This window comes from Stegostoma tigrinum, chromosome 33 (genome assembly GCF_030684315.1).
Source record: "Stegostoma tigrinum isolate sSteTig4 chromosome 33, sSteTig4.hap1, whole genome shotgun sequence".
Taxonomy (NCBI): Eukaryota; Metazoa; Chordata; class Chondrichthyes; order Orectolobiformes; family Stegostomatidae; genus Stegostoma; species Stegostoma tigrinum.
The window spans coordinates 17,178,087-17,199,853 of record NC_081386.1 but is presented as its reverse complement, the minus strand read 5'-3'; the positions used below and the strand labels follow the sequence as shown (position 1 = coordinate 17,199,853).

At 41.1% G+C, this 21,767-nt stretch overlaps 1 protein-coding gene across 4 annotated transcripts in view; it reads right to left on the bottom strand.

Moving 5' to 3' along the window:
* The window catches only part of lipca (lipase, hepatic a), an 81,873-nt gene that overhangs the window by 18,701 nt on the left and 41,405 nt on the right, over positions 1-21,767 (bottom strand). For all 4 annotated transcript variants that reach the window (XM_048562735.2, XM_048562738.2, XM_048562736.2 and 1 more), the window contains 4 exons: positions 16,085-16,260; positions 12,129-12,308; positions 6,876-6,993; positions 424-657 (listed from right to left, as the gene is read on the bottom strand). In XM_048562735.2, coding sequence (XP_048418692.1) covers positions 424-657; positions 6,876-6,993; positions 12,129-12,308; positions 16,085-16,260 — 708 coding nt within the window. The remainder of the gene's footprint in view (positions 1-423; positions 658-6,875; positions 6,994-12,128; positions 12,309-16,084; positions 16,261-21,767) is intronic.

The following is a 21,767-nucleotide window of genomic DNA, read 5'->3' as shown; positions in this document are numbered from 1 at the left end:
TTGAGTGCATTTAAGACAGAGATAGATGGATTCCTGATCCAGAAGTAGATCAAGAGTTATAGGGAGAAGGCAGGAGAATGGGGTTCAGAAACATATCATCCATGATTGAATACTGAAGCAGACTCAATGGGCTGAATGGCCCAATTCTGCTCCTATACCTCATGGTCTTATGGCCTTTTGAAAATTATTTGAAGATGAAGAAACGTCATTGTACAATGATATACACGACTGTATGAGTTCTTCTTGTTGTACTGAATAACTATCCACTGCTTAAATCCTTCCTTCTTGTTCTTTGTCACAAGACTTTATCATCATCAATTGAATCAGTAAGCATATCATGATCAATATGGTTTTTAAAGTTAATGTATTTTTCTCATAATACTGAAATATTTATAAATATTCCATCCAAAGGTCAAAACATACCTTGAATTCCATGTCGAGCAATATGGTTGTAAACATGTTTGAGGTGGCAGCCTGGTTGAAAGGTGCCACCATTTGGATAGAAATCATAATGGGCTACAGGCTGTTTGATTCCCACACTCAATCCCATATGTTCTTTTGTAAATGTGTGAAGTGCGTCAACAAAATTTGCATCATCAGGAGATAATCGATCCGTTGCTGACATGCCTTCAAACAGTGGTCCAGCTGGGTCGAGACCTGAACAATAAACAATGAACAGAGTGCATCATTTTTAAAAGAAACCTGTTTAATTAACACATTTTTTCAGATCATGATGGTTGAAATGCTCTATAGCCAATTAAGTCTTTTTCTTGTATTGTGATCATTGTTGTAATGGAGACAACATGCAGCAATTTATGGAAAGACTTAACTGACAAACAGTGATCAAATAAATTACCATATCATCAATTTCTGTTCTGAAATAAGTATTAACAAATCCTGGTATATTAGCCCTTTACTTTGTGTAGTTCCAAATAATACTTATGTCCACATGTGAAACCGGAAGAAAGATGGCCTGGTGGAACTGATGCAGAGTCATTGGTCTCAAAATGTTAACTCTGCTTTCTTCCCACAGATGCTGCCAGGCCTACTGAGCTTAGCCAACAATTTCTTTTCCTGTAAAAGTCTTTCTCTGCAAATCATCTAAAAAGCCAATAAATATTCAGTAGTTGGGATAAGCCTGCTTTCCACTTCCTTATGCCAAAGGCTTGCAAACCCTACTTGTGGTCTTAATGCAGCACATGAGACAGAGCAGAGTCCTTCGATACTAGACAGAAGTGTAAGACAAGATTTTTGTTTAATTCTTTTGATCCTGCAACCTTGTACAGAAGTTCTATAAGCAGGTAATTAATTATCTGCATCACAATTTTTAGGATTACGTTTGACTACAGACTTAAGGACACCATGGTGGCACAGTGATCAGTAGCGCTGTCTCACACTGCCAGGTACCCAGGTTCAATTTTAACCTTGGCTGACTATCTGTGGGGTGTTTGCACATCATCCACGTGGGTGCTCCAGTTTCCTTTCACAATCCAAAATGTGCAACATAGGTGGATTGGCCAAGTTGAATTGTCCTGTAGTATTTAGGGATATGCAGGATAGGTGGGTTGGACATAGGGAAGTTTGGATTATAGGGAGAGGGTAGGATGCTCTTTAGAGGGTTGGTGCAAACTCAATAGGCTGAATGGCCTCAATGTGCACTGTAAGGATTCTATGTTTCCACTCCACAAATGAAATATTTTGAGACATTAATCAGTTTGCAATTGCTTGTCAGACATAGATCTTATACTACTTCTAAGAATATTGCATAACACGAAATGATATGTTCATAATGAAAAAACCTCAAAGCAATATAGTCAGATGGTTTGAAATGTATCTTACTTCAGGGATTTCTGCTATAATGTAACTTATTTTACAACACTCTGAAACATTGATATGAGTTTCCACAAGGTAGCAACACTGAAACAATATTGACAATCTCCTGCCTTATATAATTCCTATTGTAGAGCAGGGAAGACACAGGAACGACTTGTTTATCTACTGTTTGGAAGAGGAATCAAATATGGTAAACCTAGAGAAAGAGACTGCTATTATTCACATGACAATAATATATAACTAATGGGCACTAACACTAAAGTTGCAGTCCTTAGCATTTCACTGCTGTATCATTTCCAGTTAACATGGAGGTCAGCAAACAGGATAAGATGAACAATAGATTTCAAAAAGGAAAGAAACGTGAGGTATGTTTAGATACCTGTTTAGGATCAACTCAGGGCCTTACCTGATCCATATAGGAATGAAGTATGCTATACATAGTCAATGTATGATTATAAATTGAATAGCACAGTAATAAGGGTGCTGCGACAGTAAAGAATCAGAAATCCCAGCACCCCAGTAAAAAAAAATTAAATTTCTTGAACTGATTGGCATATTTGGCATCTTAAAGCAGAAGAATACTGAAAACTTCCCAGCAGTCTGGTACCCAGAAATATAGAGTGTTGCAGATCCAAGATTAACTCTCAATTTTGATCAAACTTCATATGGGTACCGTACGTTCATTCAAGAAAGGGAATAGGAATAGCCAAAGGAACAGATAATTGAAAGTACTTGTAAACTATTTTGTTTCACATTATGACTGGGTGGCTGCAATGTCTCATTTTTATGTTGTACCTTGAACCTATAAAACTTTAATTTATTAACTTTTCATGTGAGACTGTGAAACAGCAAGGGTTTAGAGAGGAAAAGTGGATTTACGCTTTACAGAAATATAAAACTGTAATATAATATAAATACTGCCATTTACAAGTAAGTGCGTAGCTTGTGAACAATTTCAATTTAGCAGCAGAAATATAAGTGTACAATGGAAAGAGGGGTGCATTCTGAATTTGCGTGTATTATGTGGATATGGAAAATAGCCAAATGTCTCCCTCAGTATTTTCTGTTTATGGCTATGGCAGAGAAGAAACATTTAATGAAGCTTGAAACAGGTCTGAGAAGTATTTGATAACACTGTCATATCAGATGATGCTAGAAGCAAACAGAATGATTGCTTCTGCCATTGTTGCCATGACTATGAATTTTAATTAGTTTAAGGTTTCTCTTCATTGATCACTGTGCAGTTGCTAAGGAAACATTTATTTTCAATGCAATTGACTTCAGTTGCAACATGCAGTGCTTCATGACTGTTGTAATATGTAGCACATATGGTTCAGTATTATCTAATAGAGTGGTATTCAGTAATGATGAAGCCTTAAATAGGAGCTTACAGCCCAGCAATGCAGATGTGGAGTCTGGTTCTGATATATGTTTTTACTATTTACTACTGCCTGTTTTTGACTGCATTGATACAGCTTGACGTTTTTGATATAGGCAAGAAGGAAATGTCATGGGATTCAAAGGTAAAGCTAATTTCTTTATAGGATGTGGGCATTGCTGGTAAAACCTGCACATGGTACTTATCCCTAAGTGCCCTTGAGCTGAGTGGTTAAGTCATTACAGCAGCCAGTCAAGAAACAACTGCAGTCCATGTAAAAATGGACCTGGTCACAAGTAAGCTAGACCAAGCAAGATACCCTTTCCTAAAGGGCATTAGTTAAATGTTGTAAAACAATCTATCATAGTTTCATAAAAACCAGAAGTGCTGATGTTGTAAGTCAGGAACAACAACAGGCAATGCTGGTAAAGCTCAGCAGTCTGGTAGCATCTGTGAAGTTAAAAACTCAGAGTTAACATTTCAGGTCAGGTGACCCTTCCTCAAAACAGGACCTGAAACGCTGATTCTGATTTTTTTCTCTACAGATGCCGCCCGACCTGCTGAGCTTCTCCAGCAACTTCTGTTTTTGTACCTGTAATATTTTCATGGTCATTATTGACAATAGCTTTCTCTTCAAGAAAATTGAAATTTAAAATCCACCCACAACTGTTGTGAGATTTGAAATAAAGGGAACTGCAGATGCTGGAGAATCCAAGATAACAAAGTGTGGAGCTGGATGAACACAGCAGGCCAAGCAGCATCTCAGGAGCACAAAAGCTGATGTTTCGGGCCTAGACCCTTAATCAGAAAAGGGGGATGGGGAGTGGATTCTGAAATAAATAGGGAGAGAGGGGGAGGTGGACTGAAGATGGATAGAGGAGAAGATAGGTGGAGAGGAGAGTATGGATGGGGAGGTAAGTGTCGAGGTGGAGGCGGCAGAAAAACTGCTTGATGTCCAGACGTGACTAGTATTCGTTGATGTGTGGGTGGAGGGGGACAAAGGGGAGTCCCTTGCTGAGGACTGACCATTCGTCTTCCGTCAGTGGGAGGTTTGGGGGGATGGTGAAGATTTGGTAGGGCTCAGTGTGGCTGTCTTCTCTGGGGTAGCTGGCTGTGGAGGCAGTGGGCAGAGCGATGTAGTTGTAAAAAACAGGAGAGGTCCTTTGCAGGTCTGGGAGAGGGAGGCTCTGAGCTGGGGCAGGCTGGATTGCAGTGCCTGGAGATGCCGGTGCATGACTGCGAGTGTGTGTTTCCGGATTCGCAGGAAGAAACGCTTCTGAAAGGTCTTGATGTTCTGGATGTAGATATGGTCACGGTTGGGGCCAAATTGGGAAGGCTTGAATACAGACTGTAGTCCATTGGGGATGATCTGGTTCCATAGGCAGGTGCTGAGGAAGGTGATGTGACTGTGGTACCTGGTTTGCTTCAGGACATGGTCGAGCAGTTTCAAGGCCGAAGAGACCACAAGAGAGTTGCAGTGGGAGAGAGATCCCCTGAGGTTGGTCCAGTGGGAGGAGGGTAACGTCTTCAGGTTAGGCATCCCGGAAGAGGCTTCACAGTGAGGTTAAAATTGTGATCAGAGATAATGGGAACTGCAGATGCTGGAGAATCCAAGATAACAAAGTATGGACCCCAACCCCCTTTTCTGATGTTCGGAATCCTCTCCCCGTCCCCCTTTTCTGATGAAGGGTCTAGGCCCGAAACGTCAGCCTTTGTGCTCCTGAGGTGCTGCTTGGCCTGCTGTGTTCATCTAGCTCTACACTTTGTTAAGTTGCATCTCCAGAGCAATAAATGGTGTTAGATCTATGAAATTATCATTACATTACCGTTTCTTTCTAAAGGATAGACACTTGAAAAAGAATTGCAGCACAATGGAGATAAAAGAAAGCAAGGGACGGTATTTCAAGGGTTCTTTCAGAGTTGACACAAGCACAATGGGCTGAATTGATTCCTCCTATGTTCTATGATTCTACAAAGAGATTTGGGGATTTGTCGATTTTGTGTGTTGACTAGACCACATGGGATACTGCTCCCGTGGTAACCTGCCTTTGGCAATTAGCTAAGAACGTAAACTAGATTTAAAAAACATTTTTCTTGCTTAGCCCTGTAAAATGCATAAGATTATTTTTGAGTCTAATGAACTGTACACACCTGAAGCATCATACCCTGTCTTTTTTCTTTACATGTCCTAACTGACCAGCTCAGCATTTTCTGCTCTCATTTCAGATTTCCAACAAAGGTAATTTTTCTACCTTTTTTATATTAGGTCATTCTCCATAGTAGCACATATTAACTGGATGGTAGAATGCCCCTTCCACCACTATCAGGTCAGGATTAGGAAGAAACTGGGTTATTTACTCTATTTTATTAGTGGGAGCTCCTCAAGGGAGGTTTAGGTGGCAGTACACTAGCTTTGTCAATTTATGGTTATTTTGTGAATTTGATACAATGCTTACTGTCAGCCCCAGTGGATTTTTTCATTTCATCAGAAGGTTTGTTTCCTCATCATCCTTTTCTCAAGTCTGTGAGGTGGAAAGTTCATTTGTACTCTCAAACTGTAGAAAATTGGAGAATGGTCTATTAAGATCTTTAAAATGTTAAAATAAGTCAACAAATCAGAGAAAGTATTTCCTCTGAGGTTGGATAAAATTTGGCAAAGGCCATTTAGGAGGGAATCAGAAAAGTTAAGTAGAAATTTGAAATTGGCTTCCCCAAAAGGATATGGACGCTAGGAATATTGGAGCTTTCAAATATGAGGTCAATTAATCTTTGTCAGTTAAGTGTACAAAGGGATGTGGCATTTGGCCAGGAAATTGAATTGGGTTACAGATCTGCCATGAGTTAAAGTCAGAAAAGACTCAAGAAGTTGAATGGCCCACTTCTATTTATACATTACCAGTGTTGCTAAAGACAAAAACTTTCTCTTCCTATTCACAGTCCTTCCTTGGCGTCTGTGCCTCCCACTGTCTGTAGTCTCTTGCTGCCCTACAACACTCCAAGAAATCTTCACTCTCATTCTGGCTTCCTGCGCATTTCCAATTATAATTACGCCATCATTGGTGGCCATGCCTTCAGTTGTCTTGGCTCCAATTTCTGGTATACTCTCCTAAACACCTCCTAGTCTCTCTACCTTTTTAAAGACATTCCCATAAAACCTACTACTTTTACCAAGCTTTTGACAATCTATCCCTGTGTGGATCAGTTTCATGGATATTTTAAAATGTTCTATTGAAATTTTTGCCTTGAGCCATTTCATACACTAAGTATAAATCGTTTTAAAGAGAATATGATGCAAGTTTAACCGGTAGGCATATCTCATTGTGTTTAATTTAGAATGAAACAGCTTCATGAAAATCAGATGTCACCATATAAGCTGCCCTCTATTCATTAAGTTTACTGAGAGACCACATTTAAATTGCTGTCAATTATCTGAATTGTTCTGGCCATTTTGCCTTGAATTAGGGATTGCTTAAAAATAGCAAGCTGATTCTCAACAATGCTGAATGATGGAAATTAGGACTATACAAATAATTTTGCTGGTGAACTTTGATTTTATTCTTTAAGCCATTATTAAGAATGTGCTCTCCTCCAGGAGAACTTTACAGAAATCTTTGATAGTATCTTCAAGTTTATTATGTTCCTTGTACCATATTTTCAATATTACCTGTTATTCTTCCAATTTTGTTTGGCCCAGTGACATAATTTCCAGCAAATCCTGAAACGTGAGCTCCAAGACTGTATCCAATCAGATGAACATTTCTTTTTGGAAATCCAAAGAATTCCTGAGAATGTGAAAGATTCACAATCACATTAGGAGTTACTGGCAATCTTCAAATGCCTAATGGAAAATTCCTACAGGATTAAAATTAATGCATTGCCACCAGGAACCAAATGATAGGGACTTGAGATATGTGAGTGGCTTATTGTGTGTTGCATTAAATGACATAATTGCAGTCAAATATAGATATGAAATAGTCAATGATAAAATTAACACCATTAGCTGAAACAGATTATCTGGTATTTTATCTTGGTGTTCTTGTGGGAACAGTACATAAGTTGGTTACCACATTTCCCTACATTACAACAATGACTACAATTCACAAGTACATTAGCCGTTAAACAATCTGGGATGCCCAGAGGTTGAGAGTGGTGGTCTATAAATACAATTAGTTCTATATTATGTTGGGAGTTGTGCTCAAGAAATACATCTTTGAAAAATATACAAATTAAACTAAAAATGTTTACATTGAAAGTGAAATATTTTGTGCGATAGTGTTTTTGTTTAGTATAAGTCACACCAGGCGTAGCTTATAAAAATAAACCTTGCAGTCAGTGCAGTAGCAGTGCTGAGGATTTTTTTGCCACTGTAGTATTATAATATAACAATGGTTAAAATTCCAGATAATTTGAAAGCGCTGGAATAATGCGGTGTTCATTTTCTTGTTTATATAATGTGAAATTCAACAGTAGTTCGAGGACAGCCTAACAATCTGGGCTAATCGGTTTCAAAGGGAGATTTTTCACTGTGAAATTTATGTCATGTATTTGACTAAAATTTCAATTGAATTTCAGGAAGTTTTATCCATATATATACCATACAGCAATGAATTCATTTCCAAAACAATGTACAGCTTAACTCTGAGGAACACGCACAGTTTATCTACCAAGAACAATAAATGTGGATCCTGCTACTGAGAGGCTAGCCATATTTCAGCGCATATCAAAGCTTTGCACACTCATCCCCTAGTTACTCAGTCAGGTGGGACTGAAGTCTTTGAGTCATATCCTGTTCCGAGCTGAACTTTAAATTCACTTTATCACCTATTCCCTGCATCTCCACTAATCACCTGATCCATCATTTACATACCCCTCTAATGTCTCAGAAACTTTTATTCATAATTCTACTTCCACATTCAGTGCTCTTTGTTGAGATTGCAACTGCACCCTGTGATAACTCCCATTAAAAACAGGAACAGGAGGAAACACTTTTGGCTCCTTCAGCCAGCTGAATAATTGAACAAAACCCTAACAATCTGTTGGTGCCCTAATTCCAGTTCCCTGCCTATCCTCAACAACTCTCAAGTGATTTAGAACTCTGCTGTGCACATCCTGTCCCATCATGCCTGAGTCCTTGGGTTTGTCGGGCTACGATTTCTCCCTGATCAAACTGTCATCTTTCAGAAATTTTTCCATGGCTACTTCACATCTGTGTCTGTGACCTTTTCCAGCTGTCTCTTTCTGAGAGAATTGACATAATTCCCCCATTTCTGTTCTCTTGTGCATTCTGTCTCCACTGCTGCACTGTCAGTGACAAAGTTTTCTGCAATCTCAATCTTACTCACAAATGCTCTCCTTTAACTCTTTCACTTTGTCTTCTTTGGATTCTAGCTTTAAATGCTCCTTCAAAAATTTTCAGAACCAAACCTACAGTCCTCCCTCTTAATGCTTCAACTGATTAGTGTCCATTTCTCTTTTGTGACTTTTCTTAGAACACTGCAGTCCGACAACAGCTAATTTATTTGCCTTTTGATTGACTGTATTTGAAAATTGTTTTCATAAACAAGAAACTTTTTCCGCTGGAATCAATTTTTTGCATTTAGTGATATAAGGTAAGAATTCTGTATGATAGAATAGAATGAGAATGATTTGGAGAGATAACATCATTTTGAAGTTGGTTATAGTTCCAGGATGTACCAGAAGGTGGCATAGCCATCTATCCTAGATTGGTATGACAAGATCACCACTTTTCCAGCAAAGCAGACCAATTTAATAAAAGTATTTAAAATGTCAATACAGTATTTGTAGTTCAATTGTTTTATCCCAACTCTGGGCATTTATTGGCTTTAAATGTGCAATCCCAGTAGTTTCTGATTATATTTGTGCAAGATATTGATGAATGATTTATAATAAGGACATATTGCAAAATTTAGTAGGTAGAATTATATCTTGGGTGGAGAAGCAAATAAGGTTCTATTGGATCAATCACCTGTTCTATGTAGATGTTTAGTCCTGTTGCAGCTAACTAAATTCAAAAAAGGCTGGACACCTAATGGGCAAATTCACAGCACTTGCAGACTTTTGAATATTAACACTTATTGACTTCAGAAATTATGGAATACATTAAGATACTTCAATTAATATGTTTCAATAATTTGTATTGGCCAGATATTTCAATCTCATTAGAAGTCCCTTGGCCTGTAGAGTCATTAACATTTGAAAGTCAATCCTTTCCTTAATCTTTTATTGACTGTTGAAGAGCCCCTGACGATATTGTCTACAATCAGGGTGATATTGGTGCCTTTGAACTGATAGGGAGCATCAAAAATAAAAAAATCACAATAACCAGTAATTGGATTCATTAACCTGACTATTGCTGAGTGTAGGATAATAAAATGTGAGGCTGGATGAACACAGCAGGCCAAGCAGCATCTCAGGAGCACAAAAGCTGACGTTTCGGGCCTAGACCCTTCATCAGAGAGGGGGATGGGGAGAGGGAACTGGAATAAATAGGGAGAGAGGGGGAGGCGGACCGAAGATGGAGAGTAAAGAAGATAGGTGGAGAGGGTGTAGGTGGGGAGGTAGGGAGGGGATAGGTCAGTCCAGGGAAGACGGATAGGTCAAGGAGGTGGGATGAGGTTAGTAGGTAGCTGGGGGTGCGGCTTGGGGTGGGAGGAAGGGATGGGTGAGAGGAAGAACCGGTTAGGGAGGCAGAGACAGGTTGGACTGGTTTTGGGATGCAGTGGGTGGGGGGGAAGAGCTGGGCTGGTTGTGTGGTGCAGTGGGGGGAGGGGATGAACTGGGCTGGTTTAGGGATGCAGTGGGGGAAGGGGAGATTTTGAAACTGGTGAAGTCCACATTGATACCATATGGCTGCAGGGTTCCCAGGCGGAATATGAGTTGCTGTTCCTGCAACCTTCGGGTGGCATCATTGTGGCAGTGCAGGAGGCCCATGATGGACATGTCATCAAGAGAATGGGAGGGGGAGTGGAAATGGTTTGCGACTGGGAGGTGCAGTTGTTTGTTGCGAACTGAGCGGAGGTGTTCTGCAAAGCAGTCCCCAAGCCTCCGCTTGGTTTCCCCAATGTAGAGGAAGCCGCACCGGGTACAGTGGATGCAGTATACCACATTGGCAGATGTGCAGGTGAACCTCTGCTTAATGTGGAATGTCATCTTGGGGCCTGGGATGGGGGTGAGGGAGGAGGTGTGGGGACAAGTGTAGCATTTCCTGCGGTTGCAGGGGAAGGTGCCGGGTGTGGTGGGGTTGGAGGGCAGTGTGGAGCGAACAAGGGAGTCACGGAGAGAGTGGTCTCTCCGGAAAGCAGACAGGGGAGGGGATGGAAAAATGTCTTGGGTGGTGGGGTCGGATTGTAAATGGCGGAAGTGTCGGAGGATAATGCATTGTGTCCGGAGGTTGGTAGGGTGGTGTGTGAGAACGAGGGGGATCCTCTTGGGGCGGTTGTGGCGGGGGCGGGGTGTGAGGGATGTGTCGCGGGAAATGCGGGAGACGCGGTCAAGGGCGTTCTCAATCACCGTGGGGGGAAAGTTGCGGTCCTTAAAGAACTTGGACATCTGGGATGTGCGGGAGTGGAATGTCTTATCGTGGGAGCAGATGCGGCGGAGGCGGAGGAATTGGGAATAGGGGATGGAATTTTTGCAGGAGGGTGGGTGGGAGGAGGTGTATTCTAGGTAGCTGTGGGAGTCGGTGGGCTTGAAATGGACATCAGTTACAAGCTGGTTGCCTGAGATGGAGACTGAGAGGTCCAGGAAGGTGAGGGATGTGCTGGAGATGGCCCAGGTGAACTGAAGGTTGGGGTGGAAGGTGTTGGTGAAGTGGATGAACTGTTCGAGCTCCTCTGGGGAGCAAGAGGCGGCGCCGATACAGTCATCAATGTACCAGAGGAAGAGGTGGGGTTTGGGGCCTGTGTAGGTGCGGAAGATGGACTGTTCCACGTAACCTACAAAGAGGCAGGCATAGCTGGGGCCCATGCGGGTGCCCATGGCCACCCCCTTAGTCTGTAGGAAGTGGGAGGAGTCAAAAGAGAAGTTGTTGAGTGTGAGGACGAGTTCCGCTAGGCGGATGAGAGTGTCGGTGGAGGGGGCCTGGTCGGGCCTGCGGGACAGGAAGAAGCGGAGGGCCTTGAGGCCATCTCCATGCGGAATGCAGGTGTACAGGGACTGGACGTCCATGGTGAATATGAGGTGTTGGGGGCCAGGGAATTGGAAGTCCTGGAGGAGGTGGAGGGCGTGGGTGGTGTCACGGACATAGGTGGGGAGTTCCTGGACCAAAGGGGAGAAAATGGAGTCCAGATAGGTGGAGATGAGTTCGGTGGGGCAGGAGCAGGCTGAGACGATGGGTCGACCAGGGCAGGCAGGTTTGTGGATTTTGGGAAGGAGATAGAAACGGGCCGTGCGGGGTTGGGGAACAATGAGGTTGGAGGCTGTGGGTGGGAGGTCCCCTGAGGTGATGAAGTCATGAATGGTGTTGGAGATGATGGTTTGGTGCTCGGGTGTGGGGTCATGATCGAGGAGGCGGTAGGAGGTGGTGTGAGTCTTTCTTTCTCCAGCTTGTGAAAATCTCAGTATTTTTGGGAATGAGTGGCTGCTTTTTGCTTGTCTTTAGTTGGACAATATTTAATGTATTGAATTTAAGAAAAATGGGAGATAGGAGCAAGAGTGGACCATCCTAGATGCACCATTCTAGATCATGGCTGATAATCCATCTCAGCACTACATTTCTACACCATTCCGAGATCCCTTGATGTTATTAGTAAATAGAAATCCATCCATTTGTTCTGTTTCATACAATTGGATCAACCATGCAATGAAGCTCTTAGATGTTTCCTTGAGCTAAGGGTATTATCACATCAAAGATAATGGTGGCAAAATCTATTAGAAGTCCTTAATTTTATAGAATTACCTCCAACCAGTCCAATAAATTTGCAATCTCATGACCAACTGTCCGTGTGTTCTTTACTGCTATTGGGTAATGTTGATGTGCTAGTGTCAACCAGTCAACCACAATCACATTAATGTCCTTTAGTCTGGCTTTCAGTGCAGCTGCCATCTCCCAGATCCAATTTTCATACATTCCATCAACCTGCAAGATTTAGAGCATAAAGAAAAATCTGTAACTTCCTTCACAAAATGTCATATTAATTATACCACAAGTTAGGGGATATTGTCTAAAACATTAATCTGTATGTGCTATTTGTAGATTTTCTTTTAATTTGTTCATGGGAGGTGAGTGTTGCTGGCTGGATCAACATTTTTCCCATCTCCAATTGCATTTCAGAAAGTAGAGACAAAGTTCCTGCCTGAACTGCTACACTGTTTGTGGTGTCGATACACTCTCACTGCTGTTAGGAATATTGACATAACAGTGAAGGAACAGCAGTAGTCAGGATGGTGTGTGACTTGGAGAAAAACCTGGATTCTATCCCCATGGGTTGGAGCTGCAGAATGTGTACATATCCTTTTATGTTTGCAAGTAACAGGGTCCTGTTTAGTAATATTTATTAATCCCATCTATGCAAATACACCACATTATGGTGCTGAATTACATCCCTAAATTTGTTGTTAGTGTAATTGTTCACACACACAGGCTTATTTAGCAAACACTATCCAATCACAGAATCTCATCCAATATTGAAACTGTATTTTGCGCTTGGCAAGCACAGGTTGGTCAGGTATGGCCAGTACCTTGCCTGGGGCTGCTAACTGACAAGGGAATATGCTGTTTGATACAATCTGCTAGTATTTGGGACATACGGCCGACATGCCTGGCATCACATTGCCACTGAAATTCATAAAACATATTTCAAATAACAATGAACAAGGAAAATTACAGTACAGAAGCAGGCCCTTCGGCTCTCCAAGCCTGCCCTGACATGCTGCCTATCACAACTAAAACCTCCTACCCTTCTATGGACTGTATCCCTCTATTCCCATCCTATTCATATATTTGTCAAGACACCCTTTCGAAGTCACTATAGTATCTGCTTCCACCACTTCCCCGGGCAGCAAGTTCCAGGCACCCACCACCCTCTGCGTAAAAAACTGGCCTCGTAATCACCTTTAAACCTCGCCCCTCGCACCTAAAGCCCATGGTCCTTGGAAATGACTCTTCCATCCTGGGAAAAAACTTCTGACTGTTCAGTCTGTCCATGCCCTTCATAATCATGTAGACCTCTATCAGACCTCTGCCGTTCCAGTGAGAACCACCCAAGTTTCGACAACCTCTCCTCATAGCTAATGTCCTCCGTACCAGGCAACATTCTGGTAAATCTTTTCTGTACTCTCTCCAAAGCCACCACATCCTTTTGGTAGTGTGGTGACCAGAATTGAACACAATATTCCAAATGTGGCCTAACTAAGATTTTATAAAGCTGCAACATTACCTGCCAATTTTTAAACTCAATGCCCCGGCCAATGAAGGCAAGCGTGCCATATGCCTTGTTGCCTTGTTTTCCACTTGCGTATCCACTTTCAGTGACCTTTTTACCTGTACACCCAGATCGCTCTGCTTCTCAGTACTCTTAAGAGTTCTGCCATTTACTGTATATTTTCCACTGGGATTAGACCTTCTGAAATGCATTACCTCACATTTTTATGGATTAAACTCCATCTGTCACATATCTGCCCAAGTCACCAAGCGATCTACATCCTGCTGTATCCTTTGACGGTCCTCATCATATCCACAATTCCACCAACTTTTGTGTCATCAGCAAATTTACTATTCAGACCAGCTAAATTCTCCTCCAAATCATTTATTTATATTACAAACAGCAAAGGTCCCAATACTGATCCCTGAGGAACACCACTAGTCACAGCCCTCCATTCAGAAACTCACCCTTCCACTGTCTTCTATGACCAAGCCAGTTCTTTTTAATCCATCTTGCAAGCTCACCTCTAACTCCATGCGACTTTACCTTCTGTATTAGTCTGCCAAGATGGACCTTGTCAAAGGCCTTACTGAAGTCCATGTAGACAACATCCACTGCCCTAACCTCATTGATCATCTTCGTCACTTCCTTAAAACACTCAAACAAGTTAGTGAGACACGACCTCTCCTTCACAAAACCATGTTGCCTCTTGCTAATACGCCCATTGATTTCCAGGTAGGAGTAAATCCTGTCTCAAAGAATCCTCTCTAATAATTATCTTACCACTGATATAAGGCTCACTAGCCTGCAATTAGCTGGATTATCATTGCCACTTTTCTTAACCAAAGGAACAACATCGGCTATTCTCCAATCTTCTGGGACCTCCCCAGTAGACAGTGAGGATAGAAGAATTTGCTACAATTTCCTCCCTTGCCTCTCTCAGTATTCTGGAGAATCAGGCCCTGAGGACTTGTCTACCTTAATGTTTTTCAAGACCCCCCAATGCGTCCTCCCTTTTGATCTCAACATTACCCAAACCACCTACATACCCTTCCCAGACTCATCATCCACCAAGTCCTTCTCCATGGTGAATACTGATGCAAAGTACTCATTTAATACCTTGCCCATTTCCTCTCGTTCCATGCATAAATTCTCTTTCCTGTGCTTGACTATGCCAACTCTCTACCTGGCTACCCTCTTACTCTTTACATATGTATAAAAAGCCTTAGGAATTTCATTAATCCTGTTGGCCAATGACTTTTTATGACCCCTTTTAGCCCTCCTGACTCCTCGCTTAAGTTTATTTTGCATTTCCTTGTTTTCCACCCTTGCTTCGTGTGTTCCTAGCCTTCTAGCCTTGATGAATGCTTCCTTTTTCTCTTTGATTAGGCTCACAATATCTCTCATTATCCAAGGTTCCCTAAACTTGCGATACTTATCCTTCATCCTTAAAAGAACGAGCCAGTCCTGAGTTCTGAGCAACTTACACTTGAAAGCCTCCCACATACTAAATGTTGATTTGCCCTCAAACATCTGCCTCCAATCTACATTCTTCAGTTCCTGCCTAATATTGTTGTAATTTGCCTTCCCCCAATTTAGCATCTTCACCTGACAACTACACCTATCTTTATCCATCAGTACCTTAAAGCTTACTGAACTGTGATCACTGTTCCCGAGCTGCTCCCCTATTGAGACGTTAACCATGTGGCCAGGCTCATTGCCCAGTACTAGGTACAGTATGGCCCCTTTCCTAGTTGGACCATCTACATACTGTTTCAAGAAACCCTCCTGGATGGTCCATACAAACTCTGTCCCATTCGAGCCCCAAGCACTGAGTCCCAATCAATATATTGGAAGTTAAAATCACCCATGACAACAAGCCTGTAACTATAGGTGATTTCATGTCTGTTATAGACAGAACACCTCAATTGCAGCAATGCGTGAATGGCAGACCATACTCACATTGCTACTACCTAATAGCAGCATGAAAAAACTAGCTTCTGCTGAAACCTTTGAGATATGATACCATTCCAGGGTAATCTAATTTAGACAGAGTTGTATTCAGGACCAAAATCCTTTGGCCCTTTGTGAGCTTGCATGTTATATAAGGAGAAATTATCTGTTAGGGTAATCCAGTATTTCTTGTGAATTGTTCTGATGAGTGCAAAATGAAAGTTTTGGCAAAATGTGTCTTTTTTCCAGCAATATTTAAATGATAGGTTAATGTTTGTTTGGTGGTCAGAACATAAATCGGTGGCTATTTCTGGTGTGAAGATTTAAGATCCTTTGTGCATTCTAGGACCTGCACTTTGAGTGAGGCTTTTAGTTTAATTCAGATTTGTGCCGAATTCTGCTTATCCCAATTTGTGCTTTCACCTCACTGCTTGGCAGCAATCTCCTTTAATCCATGACTCATACTGCCCATAGACAAGTCTATTACTAGACAATAACAAACATAGTCCACAACCACATGTAAAAGAAGCAGGAGTACCGTCCATCCATGAATAATCATCACTAAAGGGTAGGAAGTGTTGAAGCTGCAGCTCTCCAACATCAAAGCCTGGCGAGGGGTGAAGCAGCAGGTCTCCTTGTTGAGCAAATGCCCCTTGAAGAAGCAAAATTTGATAGATGCCGCATGTGCTGTCCTTCTGTCAATAGACGTTCTTTCTGTTATAAATGAAACAACATCAGGGTCATTATAGATTCATCTCACATAAGAGGTGGGAGCAGGTGTAAACTAGTCAAGCCCGCTATTTGATATGCTCATGGCTGACTGCATCTCGGCCTCAACTCTGCTTTCTGCCTGCTCCCCATAATCCTTTAACCATAACAAATTAAATGTTATCTATCTCCGCCTCAAATTTATTCGCATGTTGAGGTAGCGAATTCCACAGATTGACAACCCTTTGAGAGAAGCAATTCTTCCTCATCTGTTTTAAATCTTATTACCCCTTATCCTAAAGCTATGTCCTTTTATTATAGATTGCCCCACAAAGGGAAACATCATCTCTATGTCTGCTCAATTAGATCTACTCTCACTCTTCTAAACCCAAGTAAGTTTAGGTCTAAATTGCGCAATCTCTCTCCATAAAACATGTGTTTCAATTCTGAATGTGTATAGCTACAATAACTCAAATCCAACAATGTCAGGACTCAGGGTGATTGGGTTACTCAAACAGTGACATAAAATGGCACTTAAAGCTACTAACTAGATTCACAGCTACATCTTACAAACACTGATATATGGAATATTATAAAAGTGTCTGTTTTTGGAGAACTCCAACCTTTAAACAATTGGATTTGAACCACTGTACCTACAGCATCAGCCCTCACTAGTGAGTTGGCTCCTCTCTGTCAAATGTCTTTGGCTAGCTACAACAAAATTTTACATTATTTTTAGCATGAGGTTTCTAATTAACGTAGTTATTTTGTAGTAGCAAGGATCCAATTAGAGGGTTTTCTTGAGTGAAAGGGCAATTTTATTATCTGCTAATGCAGGAAAAGCTATAAAAACTCAGCATCAAGCATAGGCACAAAGAGAAAAAGAAATAGCATCTCAAAGGAAGATAAATGAAATATACAGTTTAAAGCCCTTAGGATGTCCTTGAGGTGCAAGATTTCAACTTGAGATATCAATTGTTCAACTGGTGTCTTTGCTCATCAGGAGTTCTGAATATTATGTTTGTACTTTTTTGTTGTGTTCTGACAATTCTTTTTAATTAGTCCCTCACTAGGCACCTTGCATTTTTGAGAGGCCAACAGACCACTTTCTTTACATTGTTCCAGCCACAATGTTATTTTTCCCACTCTGCCAAAAGCAATTCCTAGAAATATAAGCTGGTTTGTAGGAGTTTATTGTTTTCATTAATGTCTTTTATCTCTGATGTATGAAACTTATCATAAAGGTACAAATCAAAATAGGAGTGAAGCATTTTGTCATACCCGACCTGGTAGGTTATATTGAAGATAACAAAGTGTGGAGCTGGATGAACACAGCAGGCCAAGCAGCATCTCAGGAGCACAAAAGCTGACATTTCGGAACATCAGCTTTTGTGCTTTTGAGATGCTGCTTGGCCTGCTGTGTTCATTCAGCTTCACACTTTGTTATCTTGGATTCTCCAGCATCTGCAGTTCCCATTATCACTGGGTAGGTTATATCAATGTCTTTTGATAAAAAGTTAATTTCAGTTCAGGTAAATTTGATTATATGATCTTCTTGTCATGAATGCTTGGCTAACCTGTGTGGTCAGCTATTTGCTGTGGCCATTTTAAAACTATTTCAGTCATGAAAGTTCCAAGTATTAAAATCAGAGATGAGATTCAAGAATCAGTACTTCACATTTAATCAATGCTATGACATATGGATAGTTGTTTCAGCTCGCTTGGGTATCATGATGTTATCATGGCCTCTAGCCATGGACAATGTTAAACTCTAATTCTAGTTTTCTCATTTCCCTTCCCTGTCTTTTTAATTCCATCTCCCCTTCTTTATTTTTTCAGCTATTTCTAACTTCTTCATTTTCTCTCAAGTTGAAGTTGCTTTAACTCAATGTAACTGAATATTACCTGACTTAGATGAGTCAATAATTTAGACTACTGGTCTCCCTTGCTTTTCTATTAAACTGGGTTAATCCTTTTGTCCCTCAAATTATTTCTGCTTTCCTAGATCTGTCAGGTCATGCCACCTCAAGTTTACCTGCCAATTTGATCAGTCCAAGTTTTAGAAGTTCACCTGTATCACCCATTAACACCACAATCAAATCTTCATTGTCTCTGTTTCAATATATCCCAGTCAAGAGCCCCAAACTTTGTTGTACCTTAATGGGATAATGTGCTGGAAATCAAGTCCCAATATTCCTGAAGGTAAAAGAAAGTATACAAAGTTCCCAATTTACCAGTGTGACAAGGCTCAGGTTAACGGAAAATGTGTTTCAATATGTAATAAAAACTATATAGTGATTTATAGATTTTAACCACAGAAAAACCACCACAAACTGCTGTCACACAACTCTGCTAGGCAGAGCTCTAATCCCCTCCTAAACCCACCTATCCTTATATGTAGATAGGCATAGACAAACAAAAGTACATTTATCTTAAGGGCGGAGAGAAAAAAATAGTAGGGAAACAGTTCAATGGCCTCACTTCTTAGAAACAGATAGTGTCATCAACCCTACACCACCAATAGTGGGGTTCCTTTTGTTTCCAAGCTTCTTCTTTGGGTTCTTTCACTTTTCACGGGAAGCACAGAGCAACTAATTCATAAATTATACAGCCTCTTGAATTTTCGTTTAAAAACTGCTTTCAACAACAATTTAGAGAAAACTACTGGGTTTTTATCAGATTTAGGTATTGTCTAGGGGTACGGGGAGCAGGATTAGGGAGGAGAGAGAGAGAGAGAGAGAGAGAGAGAGAGAGGCATCATTCCCCTTCTAGAGATCTGAGGACTTATCTCTGTATTGTTCATTTGCACAAACTATTCAAATACCTAGGAGCCAATCAAAGAACTGTCATTAGGCAGATGACCTTTAGTATCCACAACTTGTCATAATTTCACAAGCCAATCAACAACCTGTTACTGGCCAAATCTCAATTTGTTATTATGCCTCAGAGCCACGCCATCTTCTCTTATACCTTCTCCCACTGCTTTCAAAGCAACAGTGTAAACCCACTGCTCTCTGCTGAAAGGTCTAGGCCCGAAACATCAGCTTTTGTGCTCCTGAGATGCTGCTTGGCCTGCTGTGTTCATCCAGCTTCACACTTTGTTATCCTAGTGTAAACCCAATTTCCACTGAGTTTCAGTAACTTATTATGAAAAGTACAGCAAGTCCTTTCTCAGTTCTTTATTGTAAAATAGTTCTTTTCCCAAATTAGTTGACAAATGTAAAATGAAAATGTGCATTTTTTACATTGTCTTAAATATTACCAGTGCACCTTAAAAATGAATTTAAGATGAATATTAATCTTCCTTACTGAAAAAGAAGAACACTGGAACAGGAGTAGACTCTGAACTTCTTGTGCCTGCTTTGCCATTTTAGATCATGGCTGTTAATCTATTTTAATGACGTCTTCCTGTGCTATCATATTCCTTGATGTCATTAGTGAAATAGACATCCATTAATTTCTAGCTTGAATATACATAACAGCCTCTCTTTGAAAGCTAAATTTTGATATTTGTTTGCAGTAAGAGCCTGTGATTAGACAGCTGAACACAGAACTCTAGCCAAATTAATGACAATGTCTTAAATGTTTTAGCTCCCAGGAAGTCTTATGGCCCTTTTAATTCTCCAAAGTTTTGAGAGAAGAAAACTAAGTGTAAGGTTTGTATTTAAACCAAAGTTTCTTCAGGCAAACTTTAAAAAGAATGCTAGAATTTAAAAGTGATTAAAATGTTTATTCCAAAGACACTGAGGTGCTAAGTGAGTGCTTGGCACCTGCCTTTAACAAGGTAGAGGTGCTATCAAAGTCATTTGCCAAAGGAGCTTTGCAAATGTTAAGATAATAAAATGTGAGGCTGGATGAACACAGCAGGCCCAGCAGTATCTCAGGAGCACAAAAGCTGACGTTTCGGGCCCAAAACGTCAGCTTTTGTGCTCCTGAGATGCTGCTGGACCTGCTGAGTTCATCCAGCCTCACATTTTATTATCTTGGATTCTCCAGCATCTGCAATTCCCATTATCACTTTGCAAATGTTAAGCCCTTGTTCAAGAGAAAGCGAAGCCCAGAAGCAACATGCTCTGTAGGATCAACAATGGGGTCATTTTGGAAACAATGCTTCAATACAAAATTAATAGTCACTTGGACAAACATGCTTCATTTATGGAAAACCAGCATGAATCCATTAAAGGCAAAACATCTTAAAACAATTTGGTTAAGCAATTTGATGGAATAACAAAGAGGGTTGATGTTGTAATGCAGTTGGTGCATTGTATGTGGAGTTTCAAAACACGTTTATAACAGATTAATCTGTAAAATTAAATCCCACAGCATGAAAGAGATAACAAGGTGTAGGAGAGACAGTAGGAAGTGCAGATGCTGGAGAATCTGAGATAACAAGGCGTAGAGCTGGATGAACACAGCAGGCAAAGTAGCATCAGAGGAGCAGGAAAGCTGATATTTCAGGCCTAGACCCTTCTTCAGAAATGGGGGAGGGGAAGGATATTCTGAAATAAATAGGGAGAGAGAGGGAGGCGGATAGAAGATGGATAAAGGAGAAGATAGGTGGAGAGAAGACAGACAGGTCAAAGAGGTGGGGGTGGAGCCAGTAAAGGTGAGTGTAAGCAGAGAGTCAGGGAAGGGATAGGTCAGTCCAGAGGACGGACAGGTCAAGGGGGTGGGATCAGGTTAGGAGGGAGGAGATGGGGGTGGGGCTTGAGGTGGGAGGAGGGGATAGGGCAGGTTGGGGAGGCGGGGCCAAGCTGGGCTGGTTTAGGGATACGGTTGGGGGAGGGGAAATTTTAAAGCTTGAAGCTTTATCCATCTTCCATCTGCCTCCCCCTCTCTCCCTATTTATTTCAGAATCCCCTTTGCCTCTTCCATTTCTGAAGAAGGGTCTAGGCCCGAAATGTCAGCCTTACTGCTCCTCTGATGCTGCTTGATCTGCTGTGTTCATCAAACTCTACACCTTGTTATCTCAGATTCTCCAGCATGTGCAATTCCTACTATCTCAGCATAAAAGAGACCTTGGCAGCATTGAGATGACAGAGTAATTGGAAACAGAGAGCACTGACATAAAGTGCTTGTCAACTTTTGCTGTTTTGCCAATGAGAAAACGCTATTTTTTGCGAGAAGTCAACAAGTGAATCAGGTTTGGGATGCAACACCTGACATTCTAATGTATGTAGCTTCAATCGAGGCTTTTAAAAGGAAATTGGGCAACCATGTGAAGTTAAAAAAAAAGTGGGTCTAGCTGAACTGCTCTTGCATAGACCCAGACAGGTACAATGGGCTGAATAGTCTCTTTCTGTCTGATACCATTCTGTGGCTCAATGGATCACCTATTGGGAATGCTGGTCACATTCCAATATTACAAGGGAATTAATTTCATGGTATCCATTCGTGTAGTGGATCTGATACAGCAGCTCACTGATATCACTATGTTTGTGTCCAAAGTCTGGTGCCAACCAACCTCTGGATCGACAATCTACTTTTTTTTGTAGGCAAATTCTGATTAATTA